Source organism: Cervus canadensis, chromosome 18 (genome assembly GCF_019320065.1).
Source record: "Cervus canadensis isolate Bull #8, Minnesota chromosome 18, ASM1932006v1, whole genome shotgun sequence".
Taxonomy (NCBI): domain Eukaryota; kingdom Metazoa; phylum Chordata; class Mammalia; order Artiodactyla; family Cervidae; genus Cervus; species Cervus canadensis.
The window spans coordinates 26,539,410-26,559,539 of NC_057403.1; the positions used below are offsets into that span (position 1 = coordinate 26,539,410).

General features: G+C 47.2%; 1 protein-coding gene across 1 annotated transcript; it reads right to left on the reverse strand.

Moving 5' to 3' along the window:
• Positions 1-2,485: 2,485 nt before the first annotated feature.
• Positions 2,486-11,045, reverse strand: UPK1A (uroplakin 1A). The gene is made up of 8 exons (XM_043437490.1): positions 10,938-11,045; positions 10,445-10,536; positions 8,769-8,969; positions 6,094-6,168; positions 5,856-5,963; positions 4,669-4,848; positions 3,176-3,259; positions 2,486-3,097 (listed from the first exon to the last, which is right to left on the reverse strand). Exons 2-8 carry the CDS (start codon positions 10,526-10,528, stop codon positions 3,053-3,055), a joined length of 777 nt encoding a protein of 258 aa, XP_043293425.1. The 5' UTR covers positions 10,529-10,536; positions 10,938-11,045; the 3' UTR covers positions 2,486-3,052.
• Positions 11,046-20,130: the final 9,085 nt, after the last annotated feature.

Here is a 20,130-nt window from a genome sequence, read left to right on the forward strand (position 1 = left end):
AGAACACATCTGATTTTGAAAGTAGATTGTGATAAAATACCCTCTTTTCCTTGACATGTTTACAACATGGTCAAATATGTGCTCAAGGATGGAGAAGTTTTATTCCTGGGCCTGCAGAAAAGCCTGTTAAGCCAGTTAATCTGGAGGTATGCTTATGTGTTAAAATATAGTACATATAACATCTACATCTACATGGTATTTAAAAAAATTCTGTCTCGAAAAGCAAAGTTGTACATTGCTGAGTATTTAAGAAATCCCTTTATTAGATTTTGTTTTTGAAAAGTAACAAATTATCTTTACAAAGCATTTTCCCCCAAACATCATAAAGATATATTTGGTGTGGAAATTCCTCCTCCTCTTGGCCCTCCATCCCAACTGTTTCTCAAAAAAATCTTTATGAGAAATATGTATATATCATTTTTATAAATAAGAAATCACTTATGCATGTGGTTTTGCTCCTTGCCTTGTTTACTTACAGCAGAGTATGATGATCTGTGACATATCTGTATTCTGGAAAACACAGCCACAGTTTCAAAAAAAGAAGTGAATTCACATATGCTGACATGAAAAGATGACCAAAATATATACTTAAGTGAAGGAAACAAGTTGCAACACATATTTTGAGCATGTTTCTATTTTTTATATTTACTTATTTGTTCTTGGTGGCATCAGGTCTTATCTGCAGCATGCGGTATCTTTCATAGTGATGTGCAGGCTTCTCTCTAACTGTGGTATGGGCTTAGTTGCTCTGTGGCATGTGGGATCCTCATTCACTGACCAGGGATTGAACCCACATCCCCTGCATTAAAGGCAGATTCTTGACCACTGGACCACTAAGGAATCTAATCCAAGGCATGATTCTATCAAACACGTGTATATATATGCTTATATAGGCATATATCAATACATTGATAAAAACTTTTGAAAAGCCAAAAAGGACATTTGTCATGTATTAATAGCATTACCTACAGGGTTGGAGAAGATCTAGGGGGGATGTTTACTGGGGAATGGAACATGGGACATTTCCCATTTGTAAATTTTTATAATCTTTTAAATGGAAGCATTATAAATTATTTTTGCTTTCTAAAAAGTATTTCCCATATTCCTTTAAACATTATTTTAAAACCTTGATCTATTTCTTTAAAAAGAAAAGACCTACCCTGCATAGAGATCTACAGGAATAAAATCACTGTATGCGCTTTGCCAGTATTTCTACTTGCATTCCTTGGAGATTTTTTTCATGTTAAAACATTATTCTTTACTATCGTTTGCGGTATTCTAGGGTACAGACCTAACATAGCTAATTTAACAAGTCCATGACTGATGTTCATTTAGGTTACTATATGAACACCTTTATATGTTTTTCAATTATTTATACCATTATGACATCTTTTTATATCAGCTCACATAGATTTACCTTCTTTATGAAAGCCACGGAGAATCCCAGTCCAAGGATATAACATGAGTTGTTCAACCCACCCTCTGCTGATGGATGTTCTGTTGTTTTCCAATTTTTCACTGTAATAGATTTGACCATTAAAGTATGTTTTCAAAAGCTGACGTGTGATTGCAGCATTTGCAGGCCATTTGCAGACCAGTGGAGGAAATGAGGACCCTGACAAACCTCACTTAATGGTTAAGGAAGAGTTCTCCTCATACGGCCTAACCACTGTCAAATGGCCAGAGTCTGGGCCTGCTTCAGAGAGAACAAAAGAACAATGATGAGATTCTTAAACTGTTTGCTCTCACGCACCCATAGAGAACTTACTGGAAGCTTTAGTCCCTAGTAGGAGGATGTCTGGGGCTTCCCAGGTGGCTCAATGGTAAAGAATACTCCTGCCAATGCAGGAGACACAGGTTCAATCTCTGTGTTAGGGAGGATCCCCTGGAGAAGGAAATGGCACTCACTCCAGTATTCCTGCCTGGGAAATTCCACGGACAGAGGAGCCTACAGTCCATGGGGTCGCAAAGAGTTGGACAGGACTTGGTGACTAGATAACGACAATAAAGGAGGATGTCTGTCACCTGCACTGGCCCAGCAGCCCTGCACTCTGATTTTCTTTTGATAACCAGTCCCCTTCCTAACACCACCCCTGGATGCATCCTTAGCAAGAATGTTAATCCACATTGCTCTCCCTTCCCAGACTGAAGAGTGGGGCTAAAACCTAAACCAAGGCAGTGAGATTTAATCCCTGACCTTGGTGAAAGCTTTTGGGAAAGAGGCCTTTTCTCACTGCTGTGTTGCTTAGCTATAAGGATGTAAGTCTGGTGTTACCAGAGAAAGCCTGCCAGAGAATGAAGCAGATTTCCTGGAAACCTAGATTGAGCCCCTGGATCCAGACATGCCTGAAGCCAGAACTACCGACTTGGTTACAGGAGCCTGTACATTCCATTTTATGTTTCAGTCAGTGCTGGGTGGGTTTCTGCTACTTCCACTGGAATAGTTCTTATTCATTTACCTTGGCCTTAGAAGAAAACAAACAAACTCATTCAAGTAGTATTTATTGAATAGCCATGTTCAACCCCATGCCGGGCAATGTGGGGGATATTAAAGTGACCATAACAGAACTTGTCTCTCTCCTCATGGCAGTCCCAGTTCTACCAGAATTTAAACAGGCAATCACAAACTGTTCAGTGATGATGATGGCATCCACCATGGAGGAGGAGCTCCAGGAACTATAGGAAAGGCATCTCTGAATGGGGTGGTGAGATCAGGAAAGGACCCCCCAAGGACAGGACTTGAAGTTGACCCTGAAAGATGGGCCAGGAATCAGTCTAGTGAAAGCAGGTTAAGGATTAAGGGTCTGTACACACATGCTACACACCCCTTAAAGAATTTGCTGGAAGCTTAGTCCTTAGTAGGAGGATGTCTAGGGGTTTTAGGGCACCCCAACTTTCAGCAGGGCTCAGAAAGCTGGTAAAACATCTTTGGAGTGGAGGGAGGGCTGGGTCAGGGAGTGGGACAGGGAGAGGTGAGTCAGCCACATCAGCCGGAGGAAGCCAGAGCAGGAGGAGGAGGAAGCCGGTGTGCACGTGGCTTCACTTCTCATTCTCACAACGTGGTGTAGAAATACATGGCTATCAGCATCACGGGGAGCTGAAGAGGAGGCGTCAGGTGAGGGGCACTCCAGCCTCACACCCCCATCCCACCCAGCTCAAAGGCTCCGCCTCTCACCGTCCACATCAGGATGGCAAACCCAAACCATGCGATGCCCCACGTGTAGCTGTCGATGGCGTGGCCAATATGTTCAAAGCAGCCCTGGGCAAGGGGAAAGTGGGAGTGTGAGATAATGCCCAGGGAGGCTGGCTGCTGAAAGCAAGAGTCACTGGGCAGCCTTGGGAGAGTCACTTCCTGCTTCCGGTCTTGCTTTTCTTACCTGTGGGATCACCGAGGGTGAGGGTTTCTCACCCTGGGGATCACAGCAGTATCTTCCTCCCAGCGTGATTTTGGGGAATCAGGGCTGTGACGATAACCCAGACTGCACAAGCAGATGCTGCCTCAGATGGTGCAGTCTGAGGGCGATCCTGTCTGGAGCCGGCTTTCCATGCTGCCCCCAAGTTCCAAAGGTTTGAAATATACCTTTAGGATCAGACCAGTTCTAATAGCTTCTCGTTTAGAGGTGAGGCTGAGCAGGGCCAGCCTCACCACTTGCCTTCATGGAGACCCCTGCTCGATCCGACTTGGAAGTGGCCAAGGACAAAAGTTCAGGGTGTGTGCCCTGGAGTCAGCAGGACAGAGCTGAGAAGCCAGCTCTGTCGTTTGTTGGCTATGGGGCCTAGCTATGATTCTGACCCTCTGAGCCTCAGTTTTCCCATCCGGGAAATAGCAATATTGACAGCACTACCCTCCAAAAAGCAGCTGTGATGATTCTGTGAGATGAGGCATGTAAGTGCTCTACACAGAGCCAAGACTCAAGGAACGGCTATCTGACTCTAGAGGGGTGATGGTTTGCATCAGGCTCCTCTCTCCACGACACTTGATCTAAGACATGCCGCTGAAGGGCCCCCCTAGCCCACTGGGACTGGTTCCCTTCCTCTGGCTTCTCTCTCTGCCTCTGCACTCCCCTTGCAGGAGTTAAAGCACCTGGTTGGGGCCTCACTGCCTGAAATCACATCCCAGCTTCATCCCTCACTAGCAAGGTTCATCATCTGTAAAATGAAAACATTACAACCTTACCTCATTAGGTTGCTGTGAGAATTAAATAAGTAAAAAGGCAGAATGTAAAGCACCTAGAAGGATGCCTGGTACAAAGTAAAGGCTCAAGAAATGTTAGTATGTATGGCAAAAACCACACACATACAAAAAAATAAATAAGATAAAATAAAATAAATAAATAAAATAAAATAAAAAGGAAAAAAAAAAAGAAATGTTAGTGGTTATTGGTGGTGTGCTGCCGGTATTGTTCTTGTTGCTCTGATCCCCAGACAACCTGAGAAAAGTTGCAGGGGCCGCCAGGTCTGGATCAGACCAAACCTGCGGTATGAACCCCGCTGATTTGCACGGGGAGGTGGCGGGGCAGGGGGAGGTGGGGGGGTGGACAGATGGAGGGTTGAGAAAGTCAGATGGGGGTTGGGGAGGAGATGACAGACAGGCAACGGGAGGGAGAAAGAGACAGAAGAGCCAGAGAGGGCCAGACAGACCGACAGACACAGCAGGAGCAGGCACACCTTGGTGAACAGGTAGTCCAGGTGGCCCAGGCGGCAGCCTTCTTCACTGACTGGGATGAAGTTGCCAGTCCGTCGACAGCACAGTGGGGGCCAGGGGAACACCACCTCTGGGGTGGTGGCCCGGAAGGCAGATGTGAAGTTCACCCAGTCCATGGGGCCTGACGTGCCACAGCACTCTTGCTGGAGGGAGAGGCTGGGGTCAGGCGGGCTCCAACTCAGAGAGGACAGACGCTCCCCTGCAGTCACATGGCGAGGAAGGCCGAGGTGGGCCTGCACTCCAGTGTCTGTGTGTGAGCAAGGAGCAGGCAATACTTGTCCCAGCACTCCGAGGCTGATGGGGGATTTGGATCAAACCCACGCTCATGGTTTATTTTTTAAATTTTTTGAAAAAAAAATTCATTGGAAAAAAAATTTTTTTTTTAAATTAGCCGTCAACAAAAACTGGTAAATGACACCAAAGGGCCGATTTCTGGCTTCTCCTGGCTCTCATGGGTGTTTAATTTGTGGCTCCCAAATGATGAAAACATAGGCTCCTTCAAACGTGGGCTCCAGTCCTGGCTAGCTTGAAGCAAACGGGGACCTCAGTTTCCGTGGGGTCCTCAACATTCTCCCTTTGTGCTCCTGTATCACACTGAGTTTAATTAACATGTTTTTTAGAACCTGGCAGCCTGGGTCTGAGTCCTTCTGGTTCTGTGACCGACCAGCCATGTGACCTTGTGTAAGCCCTCAACCTCCAGCCTCCCTTTCCTCATCGTTAAGAGCTGATCTCCCTTATGGGCTGGCTGTGAGGGTTAAAAAAGCTTGAAAGTGCTTTGAACAGTGCTAAACAAAAGGTAGTGCTGGTTGATCTTTGCTGTTATTATTATGACTATTGTTATTATTAAGACGGTATGGGCGATGGTTCAGAGCAGGGCTCTGGATCTAGGCTGCCAGGTTTGAACCCCAACTCTGTCCCTTACCAACCGTAAGGGCAAGTGCTGTTCTCTCTTTTGGGGGGGGGGGTTTCATCTGGAAAATGGCAAAGACAACAGTCCCTTCCTCGTAAGAACCACGTGAGTAGATATCATCTACCAGTGGGCATCAGGGGAGCCCTAACTACCTCCATCAGGGGAGCCCTAACTACCTCCGTGGTCAGAGCCCCAGATTTCCACCCGCCCAAGCCCCCAGCACTGTAGACCCTCGCCCACCTCAATCATGATGCGATCCCAGAGGCGGGTCAGTTCCCGGCCCTGGTCCGAGTTCGCACTGTAGAAGGTCAGCATCTGCTTGGTGATCAGGGACGGGTTGGACACCATCTGCAGAGGGCCGGGAAGAACAGGGTCCAGCCGGGCTGTGGGGAGAGAGACCCGGCCTCCACTTCCGCCGGAGACCCACCAACCCCCCCACCGGAAGTCACGTCCCTCCCCTGGCCTCCGCGGGACTCACATAGTCTCGGTGGGTGTAGGACGTGATGCAGGACGCGCACTCAAATATGTAGATGATGAGCATGAGTACCAGGTACTGCGGGGAGACAGAGGGAGGGACGGACGACTAGTGCCTTCAGGGCAAAGCCTGTGAGGTCACACCCCTCAAAGGATGGGTCCATAGATAGAAATGCAATGTTTTGTTTTTTTTTTACTGAGTCCGGCAGCTTGCAGGATGTTAGTTTCCTGACCAGGGATCGAACCAGGGGCCAGCAGTGAAAGCACCACTTCCTAACCACTGGACTGCCAGGAATTCCCAGAAATGCAATTGTTTAAAAAAGTATAGGACAATGTGAATGGAGGTCTTTCCTGGTGGCTCAGACGGTAAAGAAAATGCTTGCAATGCGGGAGACCTGGGTTTGATCCCTGGGTTGAGAAGATCCCCTGGAGAAGGCCATGGCAACCCACTCCAGTATTCTCGCCATGGACAGAGGAGCCTGGGGGACTACAGTCCATAGGGGTCCCAAAGAGTCCGACATGACTGAGTGACTAAGCATGCACAATGTGAATGGAAACATCTACATGATGGATACATAGGTGCTGTCTGTGCAAATCTTTCACCCTTTCCGTATGTTTGAAAATTATTTATAATAAAATGTTAGGAGGAAATGAAATTTTAAAATATGTATGGTGTTCCCTGAAGTTAACTATTAGCTTGGATGCAGTCAAATGAATGTCTACTATAGAGAAGAAAAAAATAAAGACATTCCTGAGACAACCAGGGACATCTGAACACAAACTGGGTATTGGAAGACAGATAGGAAGGAAGTGGGGTAAATTTACAGAATGTGCCCACGGTATAGTGGTTGTGCAAAAAAAAAAAACCCTCCAACAAAAAACAAACTCTTTGGTGTTTAATGAAAATTATTTCTCTGACCCTCAGCTGTCCCCTCCCCTTACCCTTTAAAGCAGCAGAGGGTGGGGCTTTAAAACCGTGTCCTTATCGCTCAGAGAAATGTGCACTCAAGTATTTATACAGGGAAGTGACTTGGTGTCTGGAATGCGCTTCAAAATACCCCAGGAAAGAAAAATGTGGGCAGGCAGAGGGTGGGGTAGGGGGGATGACGTGTGGGTAATATTCTTGAAACCAGGTGATAGGTCCACAAGGTTCATGGCGCCATTCACTCTAGTCTGTTTGAAATTTCTCATAATAATTAAAGAAAAATTCTGTGTCTCAATTAATGACAAACTCACAGGGGAGACAGACACAGACTTTTTTCTTTTACTAGTTGGGTGGACTTTTAGGACTGGAAAATTGTTGTGGCGGAGAACTAAATGCAGGAAAGAAAGAAGAAAAAGAGGAAGGGCATGGAAAAGAGTGTTTTCCATGACTCCATCTTATACATAGTGAAGCCAAAGTCCTTACCAAGGCCTGCGGGTCCACCTGCCCGGCCCACCTCCCCTCTCTCCCCGAATCGCCATGCCCATCCCCCAGGGTTCTACTCCCCTGGCCATCTTCAGTTCTTCTCACTACCTCCGCACAATTGGCTCCAGCCAACACACACGTGGTTCACAGCCCCCTTCACCGCGCCCCACCCGCCCAACCCCGCCTCTGCTTCAGTTGACCTGCAAGTTCTCCACTCTCCCTTCCGCAGCTCCAGCTCTTCCTTCCCTGGTCACTGTCTCCCCCAGCACAGTATCCTGCCCCATAGCCAGGGCTTTTATGGTTTGCTCACTAAATAACCCAGCACCTAGCACAGGGCTTGCCACGTGGTTCTTGCTCAATACACATTTGTGGATTAGGTAAATAGCTGCTCCTGGGAATCCAAAAAGCCCTCAGATGGAGAGGAAGCCCCGTGTTGGCTCTGGGTCAGTGGGGCCGGGATTGGAATTCCTGCTTTCCCTATCATCTGGTCTGTGGGCCTCTTTGAACCTCAGTTTCTTCATCTGGTAAATGGGTAGAGAAGCACTCACTTCAGAGGGCCGCTGGTTGGCTTGAAGGCGTTCACTGTCTAAACTGCTTAGCCTCATGTCAGGCACATGAGAGGTACTTGGGGGAGTGTGGGTTATTGCTGTGGGCAGAGACTAAGAGCCTAGGCTCTAGCGCTGATGGGCTCAGGCTTAAATCCTGGCTCTGCCACTCAGTTGCTGTGCCACCCTAGAGAAGTGGAGTCACTTCTCTGAGCCTCAGTAGCAACTCTGTCAAATGGGCTCATGAGGATGAAGATGGAGATGATTATGGTACCTCATGATGGGTGGTGAGGCACAAATGAACTATGAATCTGTGTAAAACATGGAGACTAGTGAGCACTCATTAAATGGTCACTGTGCTATTCTTTTTTTTTTTTTTTTTACTGTGCTATTCTTATTGTCATTGTTCTCAACAGAGCTCACAAGCGCAGACCCTGGAGACCAACTAGCTGAGATTCAAGTCCCACTCCTGCTACTCAAGAGCCATCTTCCTGTGAAGTGCCTTTTTCCTTGCCTCCCCTGGGCTCTAGTTTTCCCAGTAAAATGAGAGTAACAGCTGAGCCTAGGTTATTCGCTCATGGACAGATGAGATGACGTGATTGCCAGGAGACCCCAGTGCGGTGCCACGGGGAGGGCACACTAGGGCTTCTGTGCGGTCGGTATTATGGCTCTGTGAGGATGACCTCTGTGGCCAACCATGCCCATCCCTTCTTCCCGGGGCCTCACCGTAAGGATCATGGAGCGGCGGCGGCAGAGCGCTGCGCCCACACCAAAGCTGGCCACCACGAAGAAGGAGAAGCCGCAGAAGATGGCGATCCAGGCGCCGGCGAAGACGTCATCCTTGCCCGAGACACCCATCAGCGGGTACACGCGGTACTGGTCGGCGGTCACCCATACTGTTTCAGCAAACAGGGCCAGGCCTGACAGCTGGACAGAACAGCCGGTCAGCAGGGGCTGGGCAGGGGCGGTTGGCTCACCTGCATGAGTCTCTGTGAGCAGGCGCCTTCCCCACTCGGAGCCTCTACTGCCCTCTTGGTAAAGCAGTAAGAGTGACAAAGACGTCCCCTTCCACGAGCAGGGATGAAGCTGGGCAGAGGACCGAGAGGGAAGGGAGGACCCAGCCAGACCCCTGAACCCCACCTCCACCCCAGCTGCTAAAGACTTCAAGGATACGAGGAGACACTACATGCAAAGCCTGGCGCTCAGGACTGGCCCCAAGGAGATGCTGGGTCTCCTGGAGAGAGTTGCTATTCCCTGAGGAGAGGAGCCTGGCTGTGGCCAGAACAAATGACAAAGGCATCGACCCTTCGGTCCAGCCGTTCCACTCACAGGAATCGATCCTCTGGATATACCTGCCCATGCAGGGAAATCACACACCCACCAGGTTATTCCCTGCAGCACTGTAGGGAATAAAGGGGCCAGGGTGTCACACAACGGAGGGCTCTGCAGTGATGGGAAGGGGCGGGGAGGCTGGCTGAGGCCTGATGTGGAGGGGCCTACACACAACGGGAGCAGGAGGATGGGGGAGGCACAGGGCAGGATGCAGAATGAGCAAGAAAAGGGAGAAAATAGGTAACTAGTTTCCTATCTGCTTGTATCTGCTTCAAGAAATATTGGAGAAAATAAAAATCTGTTTACCTCTTGGGATGGGGAACCAGGCAAGAGGAAGACTGCTCAGTGGTACCTTTGCTAACAATCAGACCAAAGTTCACAGAGTATTTACTGTGTGCACTGGTCCCCAAAACTGCTTCCCATGTGATAATCATCATTGTTACCAGCTGTCCGGTACTACTGTTGTGATGGCCTGTACAGACAGCAACATGTATGCCAGGCTGTGGCCTAAGCACAGATCCAGTAACTCATTTGATCCTCTCAGCATTCCTATTTTATCTCCATCTTACAGATGAGATACTGAGGACTGGAGAGATTACATCACTGGCCCCAGGACCCAGAGTAGAAGGTGATAAAGCTGAGGTTTGAACCCAGGCTGTCTGGATCCATGTGCAGGTATCAGATAACTAAAGGACAGTGCTGTTACTCATTACTATGGGCCTCCTGTGCACCCAGCAGGCGCTTTATGTCTATAATCATGTTAATGATGACAGTTGGCACTTGTCAAGCACTTTTTCTGATCTGAGGACCATTAATCTGAGGATTAATCCACTCAACAGTGCCCACAATGAAGGCATAATCTATAGATGGGGAAACAGGCACAGAGAAGTTAAGTTGTTTGCTCCAGTTTACACGGCTGGGGAGAGGCAGAGCTGGGATCCAAATCAGGACTTGAGAAGCCAGGCAACATGGGCCATTAAGTGGGTCCTGGGCTCTCAGCCGCCCCGTGCCCAGGCTCAGGACGACTCCCTCCTCCTCACCTACCCATTGGGCTCCCAGTGATGTCTTACCAGAATAATGATGTTGCCCACGACCAGCAGACCCACCACAACTGGAGACCCCTTCTCTGTCGTTGCTGCTGCTGCAGAAGCCATAGTCCTGCCTGGGACACATGAGCAGGGATGAGGCCGGGTAGAGGCTGGGAGAGGAGGGCGGGCCTTGCTGGACCGGACCCACTGCCCCCATTCCACACCCCAGCTGCCGGGTTCTGCTCCCACCTCTCTGCTGGGCCCAGGCTGATATCCATTGTGCCCACACCCCTGGCAGTGGGCCATTTTACAGAAGAGGAGGGACTTCCTTGGCAGTCCAGTGGTTAGGACTCTGTGCCCCCACTACAGGGGATGTGGGTTCAATCCCTGGTTGGGGATCTAAGATTCTGCAAGCCATGGAACATGCCCCCCAAAAAAGAAACCAAGGCTGGGATGGGGCAGTCACTGATCAGAGCTCGGGGTTGGCCTCCACAGCTCCTCCTCCCCATCCAGACCCCCAGGGCCCCCTCCTCACCTTCTTTGCCTGTAGCCTCTCTGGCCAGCCCCTCCCACAGTGGCTCCCTAAATATGCCCAGGCCCCGCCTTAGGCCAGTTTCCTGGAAGGAGGGAGGGTGTCTGGAGGAGGGGACCAGAGGTCAGGGGGCAGACCAGTATGGGAGAACAGCTTTATGAACCCCCTCCTCCACCCCGCCCCCTGCCAGTGATTTATAGACCTGAAATTCCAGATTATGCTGGCCACATGGGCAGGGTGACATGCGGTGGCCTCTGGTTCTCAGTCCGTTGTAGGGGTGGGGATGGGGACAGGGTGGGGAGGGCGAGTATACCACCCGACTTCTCCCCGCAGGACTAGAGCCTCCCTGGGAGGGGGAGAGATGCAAATGAAATCCACACGCGAGCCCGGAATCCCAGAACTGCCTCCATGGCTGGTGGCTCCACCGTCTCAGGGCAGGTACCCCGGCCCGCCAGGGCCGCTGGACGAGGCCGGGAGGAGGGAGGAGATGAGGCAAGTGGGAGGGATGCTCCCCTCTGGGGCCGAGGGAGAGTCTGGAAGATGTGTGTGTGTGACGGGATTTTGAGATGAGTGTTCAACGAGCAAGCGGGGAAAGGAGTGTGCAAGAAAAAGGAAAGGCATACTGAAAGGACTTCGTCGGAGCCCCTCCCACCCCCCACCCCCGGCCCCATCACCACACACGCGCTGACAAAGCAAGGTCACGGCGAGGAGGAGCCATGGTTGGAAATGTCTTCAGTCTGCGGAATCAAAGACCTAGGTTCTGATCCCAGTTCCGCCTACTCCGTGCCGCGCGACCTGGGGTGTGCATTTGCCCATCTGCAGAATGGGTACCATCGTATCGCTTTCCTGGGCCGCGGTGGGATCTGAGGGCTGGGATGTCTGCAAAGGAAGTCTTCCCGCCAGGTGTGCCGCGGGCGAAGGCGCCTCCCCAGCCGCGTTCCAGAGAGGCCCGCGGTCCCTCCGATGGCGCCCTGCAGTGGCACACAGGCCCATTCCGCAGGAGAAAATGGCCTGGACTCTGTCCTCCGGAACTTCTCAACCCCGAGAGCTGGCGCTCTTGCTGGATTTTCTCTCTGGGTTTTGGCTCCCCCAGTGTGTGAGAAATGGGCAAACAAACGCGACTTAAAATTCCATTGTCAAGATACTGGCTTGGTGTGACTGCCCTGGTGGTCTGGTGTTTAAGAATCCACGGCTTCCAGTGCAGGGGGTTCAGCTTGGATCTCCCGGTGTCGCTAGTGGTAAAGAATCCGCCTGCCAATGCAGGAGATGTAAGAGACGCTGGTTCGATTCCTGCGTCAGGAAGATCCCCCGCAGGAGGTCATGGCAACCTATTCCAGTATTCTTGCCTGGAAAATGCATGCCATGCACAGAGGAACCTGGCGGCCTACAGTCCATGGGGTCGGAAATCGGAAAGGACTGAAGCGACTTAGCACGCGCGCACATGGAACTAAGATCCCACAAGCGCGGCAGCTAAAAAAAAAAAAAAAAAAAAGGTACTAGCTTGGTAATAAGACACAAGAGATGTTTTCCAGCTAAAATGGATAATGTGATTTTTAGTCAATCCACTTCACATTTAAAATAGTTTTTCTCTGTTGACTTACATCTATATTAAGGACCAAGGAGAACATTAAAATAATAATGTATATAACCTGTCAAATACATTTTATAAGTTTTAGCTAAAATAACTTGCAAAATAATAGGGCCATGCTGATAATATGAAATATTTTTATTTTCAAATAGTTCATAACTATAAGTAATTGGATGTTACATAAAAAGTCTAATAAAACCAAAAAGTTGTTGTCAGTGGGGGCATTAATATGTCACCTGTCATAAAAGGGATCTATTTTCTTCTGAAACAAGAACCCAGTGTATTTTGATGTCAAGCTTGAATTTTCACTATTGTTTCTTATTATTATATAAGCTAGTCTCCAAAGCAAGAAAATTTGAAGTGCTAATTACTCAGATGTTCAGAATGCTGATGATAAAAACCACAATGCCAAGATCTTAAGATGACATACACCTACACATGATCCAGCCATTTGTCCCTGGGAATTCCCCCACTTCCATCTACTGGATGCTGAATGTATTCCACATTGGAAACCACCCAAATGCCCCTTAACAGGAGGCTGGATAAGTCCATGATGGTACATGCATACACCAGATACTATTCAACAGCAAGAGGGGCTGAGTTATGGATACATGCCACCACAGGGATAAATCTCAAAAGCATTACTCTAAATGAAAAAAGCCACACTTGAAAGACTACCACTATATGATTCTAGATAGGAAGTTCTAGAACAGGCAAAAGCAAGAGAGTGATAAAAGTCAGGGAGTGGTTACCCTTGGGATGTGACTGGAGGGTTACCCTTGGGATGTGATAGGAAAGGGACTTCTCTTTCTGAATCTGGATACCAGTTGTGCAAATGTGTTCAGATTGAAAATTCATCAAGCAGTACCCTCAAGATAAGTGCACTTTTCTGTTTTTTTTTTTTTTTAATTCCAATGCCTTCTAAAGAGGGTAGATCAGACCTCCTTGGTGGTCCAGTGGTTAAGAATCTGCCTTCCAAACAAAAAGAAAAAGAATCTGCCTGCCAATGCAGGGGACACAGGTTCAATCCCTGTTCTGGGACGATTCCACATGCCTTGAGGCAACTAAGTTATTGCTCTAGAGCCTACTAGAGCCTGTGCTCTAGAGCCCGTGAGACGCAACTACTGAAGCCTGTGTGCCTAGATCCTGCGCTCTGCAACAAGAGGAACCACCACAATGAGAAGCCCCTGTACCACAGTGAAGAGCAGCCCCTGCTCGCCACAACTAGAGAAAGCCCACTCACAGCAATGAAGACTCAACACAGACAAAAACAAATTAATTAAAGAGGGTAGATCCTTTCTAAAGAAACATATTTGACGTGTTAAAAGTGGTGTTTTCCAAAGAAGGCACACAAGATAATTTTAGGTGCTCCATGCACAGAAAATGAAATGCCACAAAACGACATAAAAGTTATATGAAAGTGAGCCATTTCTAAAAAAAACAAACAAACAAAAAAAGAAAATGAGCCACTTCTAACCAGTCTTTCTGATGTGTTTTGTTTTCACCACCGGTCAGTGGTGAAAGGAAATTTTCTCAAATTTATTATATATTTCAGTATACAAGAAAACCTAGAGATCATGTAACTGACACCAACACCCTCACCTCCCAGCTTTGTCAAGTCTATTTTACTGTATTCACTGCAGGTGGTGTTTTACGGTGCACACATCGCAGATGGCATTTGAAATCACCTCGTGCCCAGAGACAACTTCACTACTAAATGTGGGACTCCTCCTCCTCCACATCCCTTCCCTTGTCTTTCTTTTTAGATCGCAGGTGTTGTGGATTGCTTTAATCCCACATCCTCAGTTTATAGTTCATAATCCCCCACAGGACATCTCTTGATTTAAATTTAATGCATTCTAGCCTTCACCAGTGGCTCAGATGGTAAAGAATCCGTCTGCTCTGCAGGAGATGGGGGTTCCATCCCTGGGTTAGGAAGATCCCTTGGAGGAGGAAAGGTCAACCCACTCCAGTATTCCTGCCTGGAGAAACCCATGGACAGAGGAGCCTGGTGGGCTACAGCCCGTGGGTTCACAAAGAGTTGGACATGACTCACTGACTAAACCACCACTACCACTTCAGCTGAAACAAGAACAGGCTACACGAACGGATCACACGTGTAACTGCCCAATAACAAAAATTCAAAAAATTTTTATGTATTCCCTCAATCTCCATATCCAAGTCTCTTTTGGTGCCCCACCTGCTACTGACAAACATTCTAATGTGTTCATATAGTATTTTTTGTTGTTGTTGAGTTCGTTCTTATAAAATGAGTACCATTGTGTCCAGCACATGCCTGTTCTATCTCCCCATGATTGTGTTAATAGCTTATCCTAGTCTTATTTTTCTTGCTGAGCACTAGTTTTATTAAGGTCCATCACTGTTACTCTGGGTTCATTGAGTCCGTGGCTTCTGATGGTTGCTTGGGACACCTCTGGTGCATCCCTCATAGTTTACTGTCTCCTCCCCAGAGAGGACAGCCAGGCTACTTCCAACTCCACCACCTCCACCATTCCCACTGTAAATAATGCTGCAATAAGCACCCTCACGTGTGACCCTGTAGATAGATGCTTGTGTCTCTTTCTCAGGGAGCAGAGTTTCTGTGTCCTGGGTATGTATGAGGCAGTTAGCTTTCCACAATGCCTGTCCCCTTTAACACTCCAACCAACAGTTCCTGAGGGTCCTTGTATCCTTCCTTCACCATCCACGCTTGACATTACTCAGCTTTCTAGTTTTTGACAAGGGTAATTTGGTATTAAGTGATACATGCCGTTATTTCCATTCTCACTCCATTTTATGACCGAGGATTTTGAGCATCTTTTCAAATGTTTGTTAGTGTTTGGGGTTTCTACTCCTATGCATGCTTTCATATTTTTAATATACATGCATGTATTCATCAATGATGTATAGAATAGCTTTATTTCTTTTTATTGGAGTATAGTTACTTTACAATGTGTCAGTTTCTACTGTAAAGTGAATCAGCTATATGTATACATATAGCCCCTCTTTTTTGGATTTCCTTCCCATTTAGGTTACCACAGATCTCTGAGTAGAGTTCTGTCAGCTATACAGTAGTTTCTCATTAGTTATTTTATACACAGGAGTATATATGAGTGAGTGAAGTTGCTCAGTCGTGTCCGACTCTTTGCGACCCCATGGACTATATAGCCTACCAGGCTCCTTCATCCATGGAATTTTCCAGACAAGAGTACTGGAGTGGGTTGCCATTTCCTTCTCCAAGTAGCATATCTAAGTGTATATAAATCAATCCCAATCTGCCAATTCATCCCAACCCCCTTCCCCCTTTGGTGTCCATGCATTTGTTCTTTATGTCTGTGTATAGAACAGTTTTAGATTTGGGGGCAAACTTTACATAAATTGTGTCTTGTGCTCTAGGCAATTGATTTGTTTTGCACCTCAGCATTACGCTTTTGAGATTTATACATCACCTCTGTGGCTCTACTTCATCCATTTTTTTTTGCAAGAATACATCATAGGTTAAAATTTCCTTTCCAAATGAACTTATCAAAGAGGATATAGAAAAACGCCATCAACGGCAGAACAGAGGTACACAGACTTAGCAACATTCTGAAACCTGAAGTTTGGGTGCCAAGGTGATAAGGAGAGGCTGAAATCTCAGGTGCTCTTTTGGGTCAGCTGAGCAAGGGGAGACCTGACATTCATGGGTAGGGGTGTGAAAGGTGGGCATTACACCCAAGAAAGTGAAGCTTCAGAGCTGAATGGGGCCAGTGTGAAGGGCAGCTTGATGGGGAGAGAGGAAGGGAAGCAGGGGTAGAGAGAGGAGTCAGGGAAGACTAGGACGTGCTGTGAGGTGGTGAAGCGAGGAGGAAAGCATGAGGGCAGGGTGGTCAAAAGGCCTTTTTTCTTTTTTTTTTTAATATTTATTTTTTTGGCTGTGCAAGGTCTTAGTTGCGGCATGTGGGATCTTTAGTTGCAGCATGCAAACTCTTCACTGCAGCATGTGGGATCTAGTTCCTTGACCAGGGATCGAACCCAGGCCCCCTGCATTGGGAGCTCGGACTCTTAGCTACTGGACCACCAGGGAAGACTTTTTTTCTTTCTCAGATTTATTGAGCACCAAGTATGTGATCAGGCCTGAACTAAGCATTAAGCATCTGATGCACATACTGAATTTTCTCCCAGTTTTGTGGGAGGCAAGGCTGGGAACACAGAGGTGATCAAGATGGCTCTGTCCCTGCCCTCACAAGCTCACGGAAGGGGCTGGCGGCGGGGTGGGGGGTGGGGGGAGTTGTGTGGACAGACAGTAACCAGAGAGTGATAGCTCAGCATGGTCAAGGGGATGCCAGAGTGACCGAGGGAGGAAGCTCAGGCCAAGAGGTCAGGGCCGCCATGGGGAAAACAAAAGGGAATGTGTGAATCCAAAGGAAGTGTCCAACCCAGCCAAGGGTGTAGAGGAAGGCTTCCTGGAGGAAGGGACATTGGAGGAGGAGACTGGGACTGGCAGGTAAAAGGCAGAAAAGAAAATTCCTGACAGAGGGAGCATGATCTATATATACAATGGAATATCCTTCAGCCTTAGAAAGGCAGGCAATCCTGCAATACACAACATGGATGAACCTAGAGGATCTGGTGCTACATGAAATAAACCAGTCACAGAACAACAACCAGTGCATAATTCCACTTATCATAGGTAATGAAGGGACTTCCCTGGTGGTCTAACAGCTAAGACTCCATGCTCCCAATCCAGGGGGGCTGGGTTCGATCCCTGGTCAGGGAAGTAGATCCCACATGCTATGACTAAGACCTGGCACCGCCAAATAAATAAAAATATTTTTTAGAAAAGGAGGAAAATAGTCAGACTCATTAAAGCAGAGTAGAATGGTGGTTACCAGGGGCTGGGGGGTGATGAGGAAAATGAGGGAATTACTAATCAATGGATATAAATTTCAGTTATACAAGATGAATAAATTCTAAAGGTCTGCTGTAACACTGTGCTTACAAGTTAACAATACTGTACTGTGCGAGGCTGTCGTGGTCACCTGCCAGATCTTTCCAGAGGAGACAAATAGTGGCCCCCACTAACAGGGCAATAAGATGAAGACAGAATATACATATTCCTTGCCGTTGTGGAAATTATGTTTTAGTGGTGGGGAGATGATTATCAAGGCATAAAATGTAGGGAATATCAGTGGTAAGTGCTTAAGAAACCAAAGGGGTGAGGGCTGCAAAGTGTGTGTTTTGTTTTTTTGCCCTTCTTGCAGGATCCCAATTCTCTTGGCAGTTAGCGTGGAGTCCTAACCACTGGACGGCCAGGGAAATCCCTGTGTGTGGAGGTGAATTGGTAGGTCGAGTGGTCAGGCAAGAGCTCACTTCATGGTACTGGGGGAAGAGCTGAATGCAGGAGGGAGCAAGCCAAGTGGCTAGCTAGCTCGTGGGAAAGCACTGCAGACAGAGCAAGGGACAGGTGCGGACCTTGAGGTTGGAACCAGCCTAGTGGGTTGACCTTCTCATTACCTCACAGTTCCTGTCACAATGAAGAGCAGAGCAGTAGGAACCGCAAGAGCACATGAGCAGTGGGAGATCAGAGAGGAAATGGAGAGCTGTATCAATCCTCATCAAATCACCTATAGACAGAATCACTATTTATGCTTCTAGATGCTTCGCTGGGCAATCTCTGAAACTGCTCATGGTGGCAGCCTCTGGGCAGACTGGGTGAGTGGGGTCAAGGGAAGTCCTACATCTTGGTTTTTCACTGGACTGTAGTCATTTGAAATTTCACCATGTTTACAATCTTTCCTATTCCCAACACATCCCAGAAGCTTCTAGTTTCTCTGTGTGCACTAGGCCCATTGGTTTACAGCCCCTCCTCATGGGTGGCCATTTCAGGAGCACTCTCACAGGGCCATTGTTCCTCAATATGAGAATCATCTCCCTGCTCTTTTGAACATTAAGTTTGTAAAACAACCACTTATTGTCTCCCTGCTTATTTAACTTATATTCAGAGTACATCAAGCAAAATGCTGGGCTGGATGAAGCACAAGCTGGAATCAAGACTGCCGGGAGAAATATCAATAACCTCAGATATGCAGAAGACACCACCCTTGTGGCAGAAAGTGAAGAACTAAAGAGCCTCTTGATGAAAGTGAAAGAGGAGAGTGAAAAAGCTGGCTTAAAACTCCATTAAAAAAACTAAGATCATGGCATTTGGTCCCATCACTTCACGGCAAATAGATGGGGAAACAATGGAAACAGAGACAGACTTTATTTTCTTGGGCTCCAAAATCACTGCAGATGGTGACTACAGCCATGACATTAAGACGTTTGCTCTCTGGAAGAAAAGTTGTGACCAAGCTAGACAGCATATTAAAAAGCAGAGACATTACTTTGCCGACAAAAGTCCATCTAGTCAAAGCTATGGTTTTTCCAGTAGTCATGTATGGATGAGAGTTGGGACTATAAACAAAGGTGAGCGCCGACGAATTGATGCTTTTGAATTGTGGTGTTGAAGACTCTTGAGTCCCTTGGACTGCAAAGAGATCCAACCAGTCCATCCTAAAGGAAATCAGTCCTGAATAGTCATTGGAAGGACTGATGCTGAACCTGAAACTCCAATACTTTAGCCACCTAATGTGAAGAACTGACTCATCAGAGAAGACCCTGACGCTGGGAAAGACTGAAGACAGGGGAGAAGGGGACGACAGAGGATGAGATGGTTGGATTGGATGGCATCACCAATTCGATGGACATGAGTTTGAGCAAGCTCCGGAAGTTGGTGATGGACAAGGAAGCCTGGCGTGCTGCAGTCCATGGGGTTGCAAAAAGCTGGACACAAGACTGACCGAGAAAACACCAATCTGACCACAACATGGCACGCTAGCGGTCACACTGTCTGAGGAATTCCCTATTGGCAAGTTTGCAGTGGATGATATTTTGTACTGTTGTGTGACAATTCCTTTGGGGATGTCAAGAAAGGACATTTCTTAACTTGGTCTACTTAAATGACTTCCAATTGTCACTATGATCAACACAATACAGGAGGCCTAGAAAACTGGGAGAAATTACACATTGCACATTAGCCTGCTTATTAGACAATATTAAGAACTTTTTAGTTTTTAGATGTAATTATGATTGTTTAAAATAAATTTGTACCTTACTTATTTCTATAAAATATGATCTCCAGTATTTGCTTTAAAATTATCTAGATAAGGAATTCCCTCGTGGTCCAGTGGTTAGGACTTGGCACTTGTATTGCCAAGGGTCTAGGTTCAATCCTGGTTGGGGAACTAAGATCCCATAACCTGGGTGGGGTGGGAATAACTAAATAAAATAACCCAGTAAAGAGGAGCAGCTGAGATGAAACCAATTGGTCATTTGTTGATCACTGTTGAAGCTAGGTGATAATTTTTATTATACTATTTTCATGTGATTCAAAATATAAGTTTTTAAAAACTGTAGATAACAAAGCAGAACATATGGATAAATTTTAGCACATACACTAACTTGAAGTTATTTTGTATAATCATTCACTCTATTGTCTGGTAAAGAAGAGGTGGTCAAAGTTTATTCAAAGAAAAACTGAAATAAAGAACAAAAAACCCCACCCTGAATTCAGTCCCCTTTACTGAT

Bases quoted from the DNA above. Each gene is read 5' to 3' on its own strand.
- UPK1A (XM_043437490.1), bottom strand. From the start codon at position 10,528: ATGGCTTCTGCAGCAGCAGCAACGACAGAGAAGGGGTCTCCAGTTGTG. The intron at 6,169-8,768 runs GTGAGGCCCCGG...GTCTCCCCGCAG, and splicing joins GCCGCTCCATGATCCTTACG to TACCTGGTACTCATGCTCAT. The intron at 5,964-6,093 runs GTGAGTCCCGCG...GGCCCTCTGCAG, and splicing joins CCTACACCCACCGAGACTAT to ATGGTGTCCAACCCGTCCCT.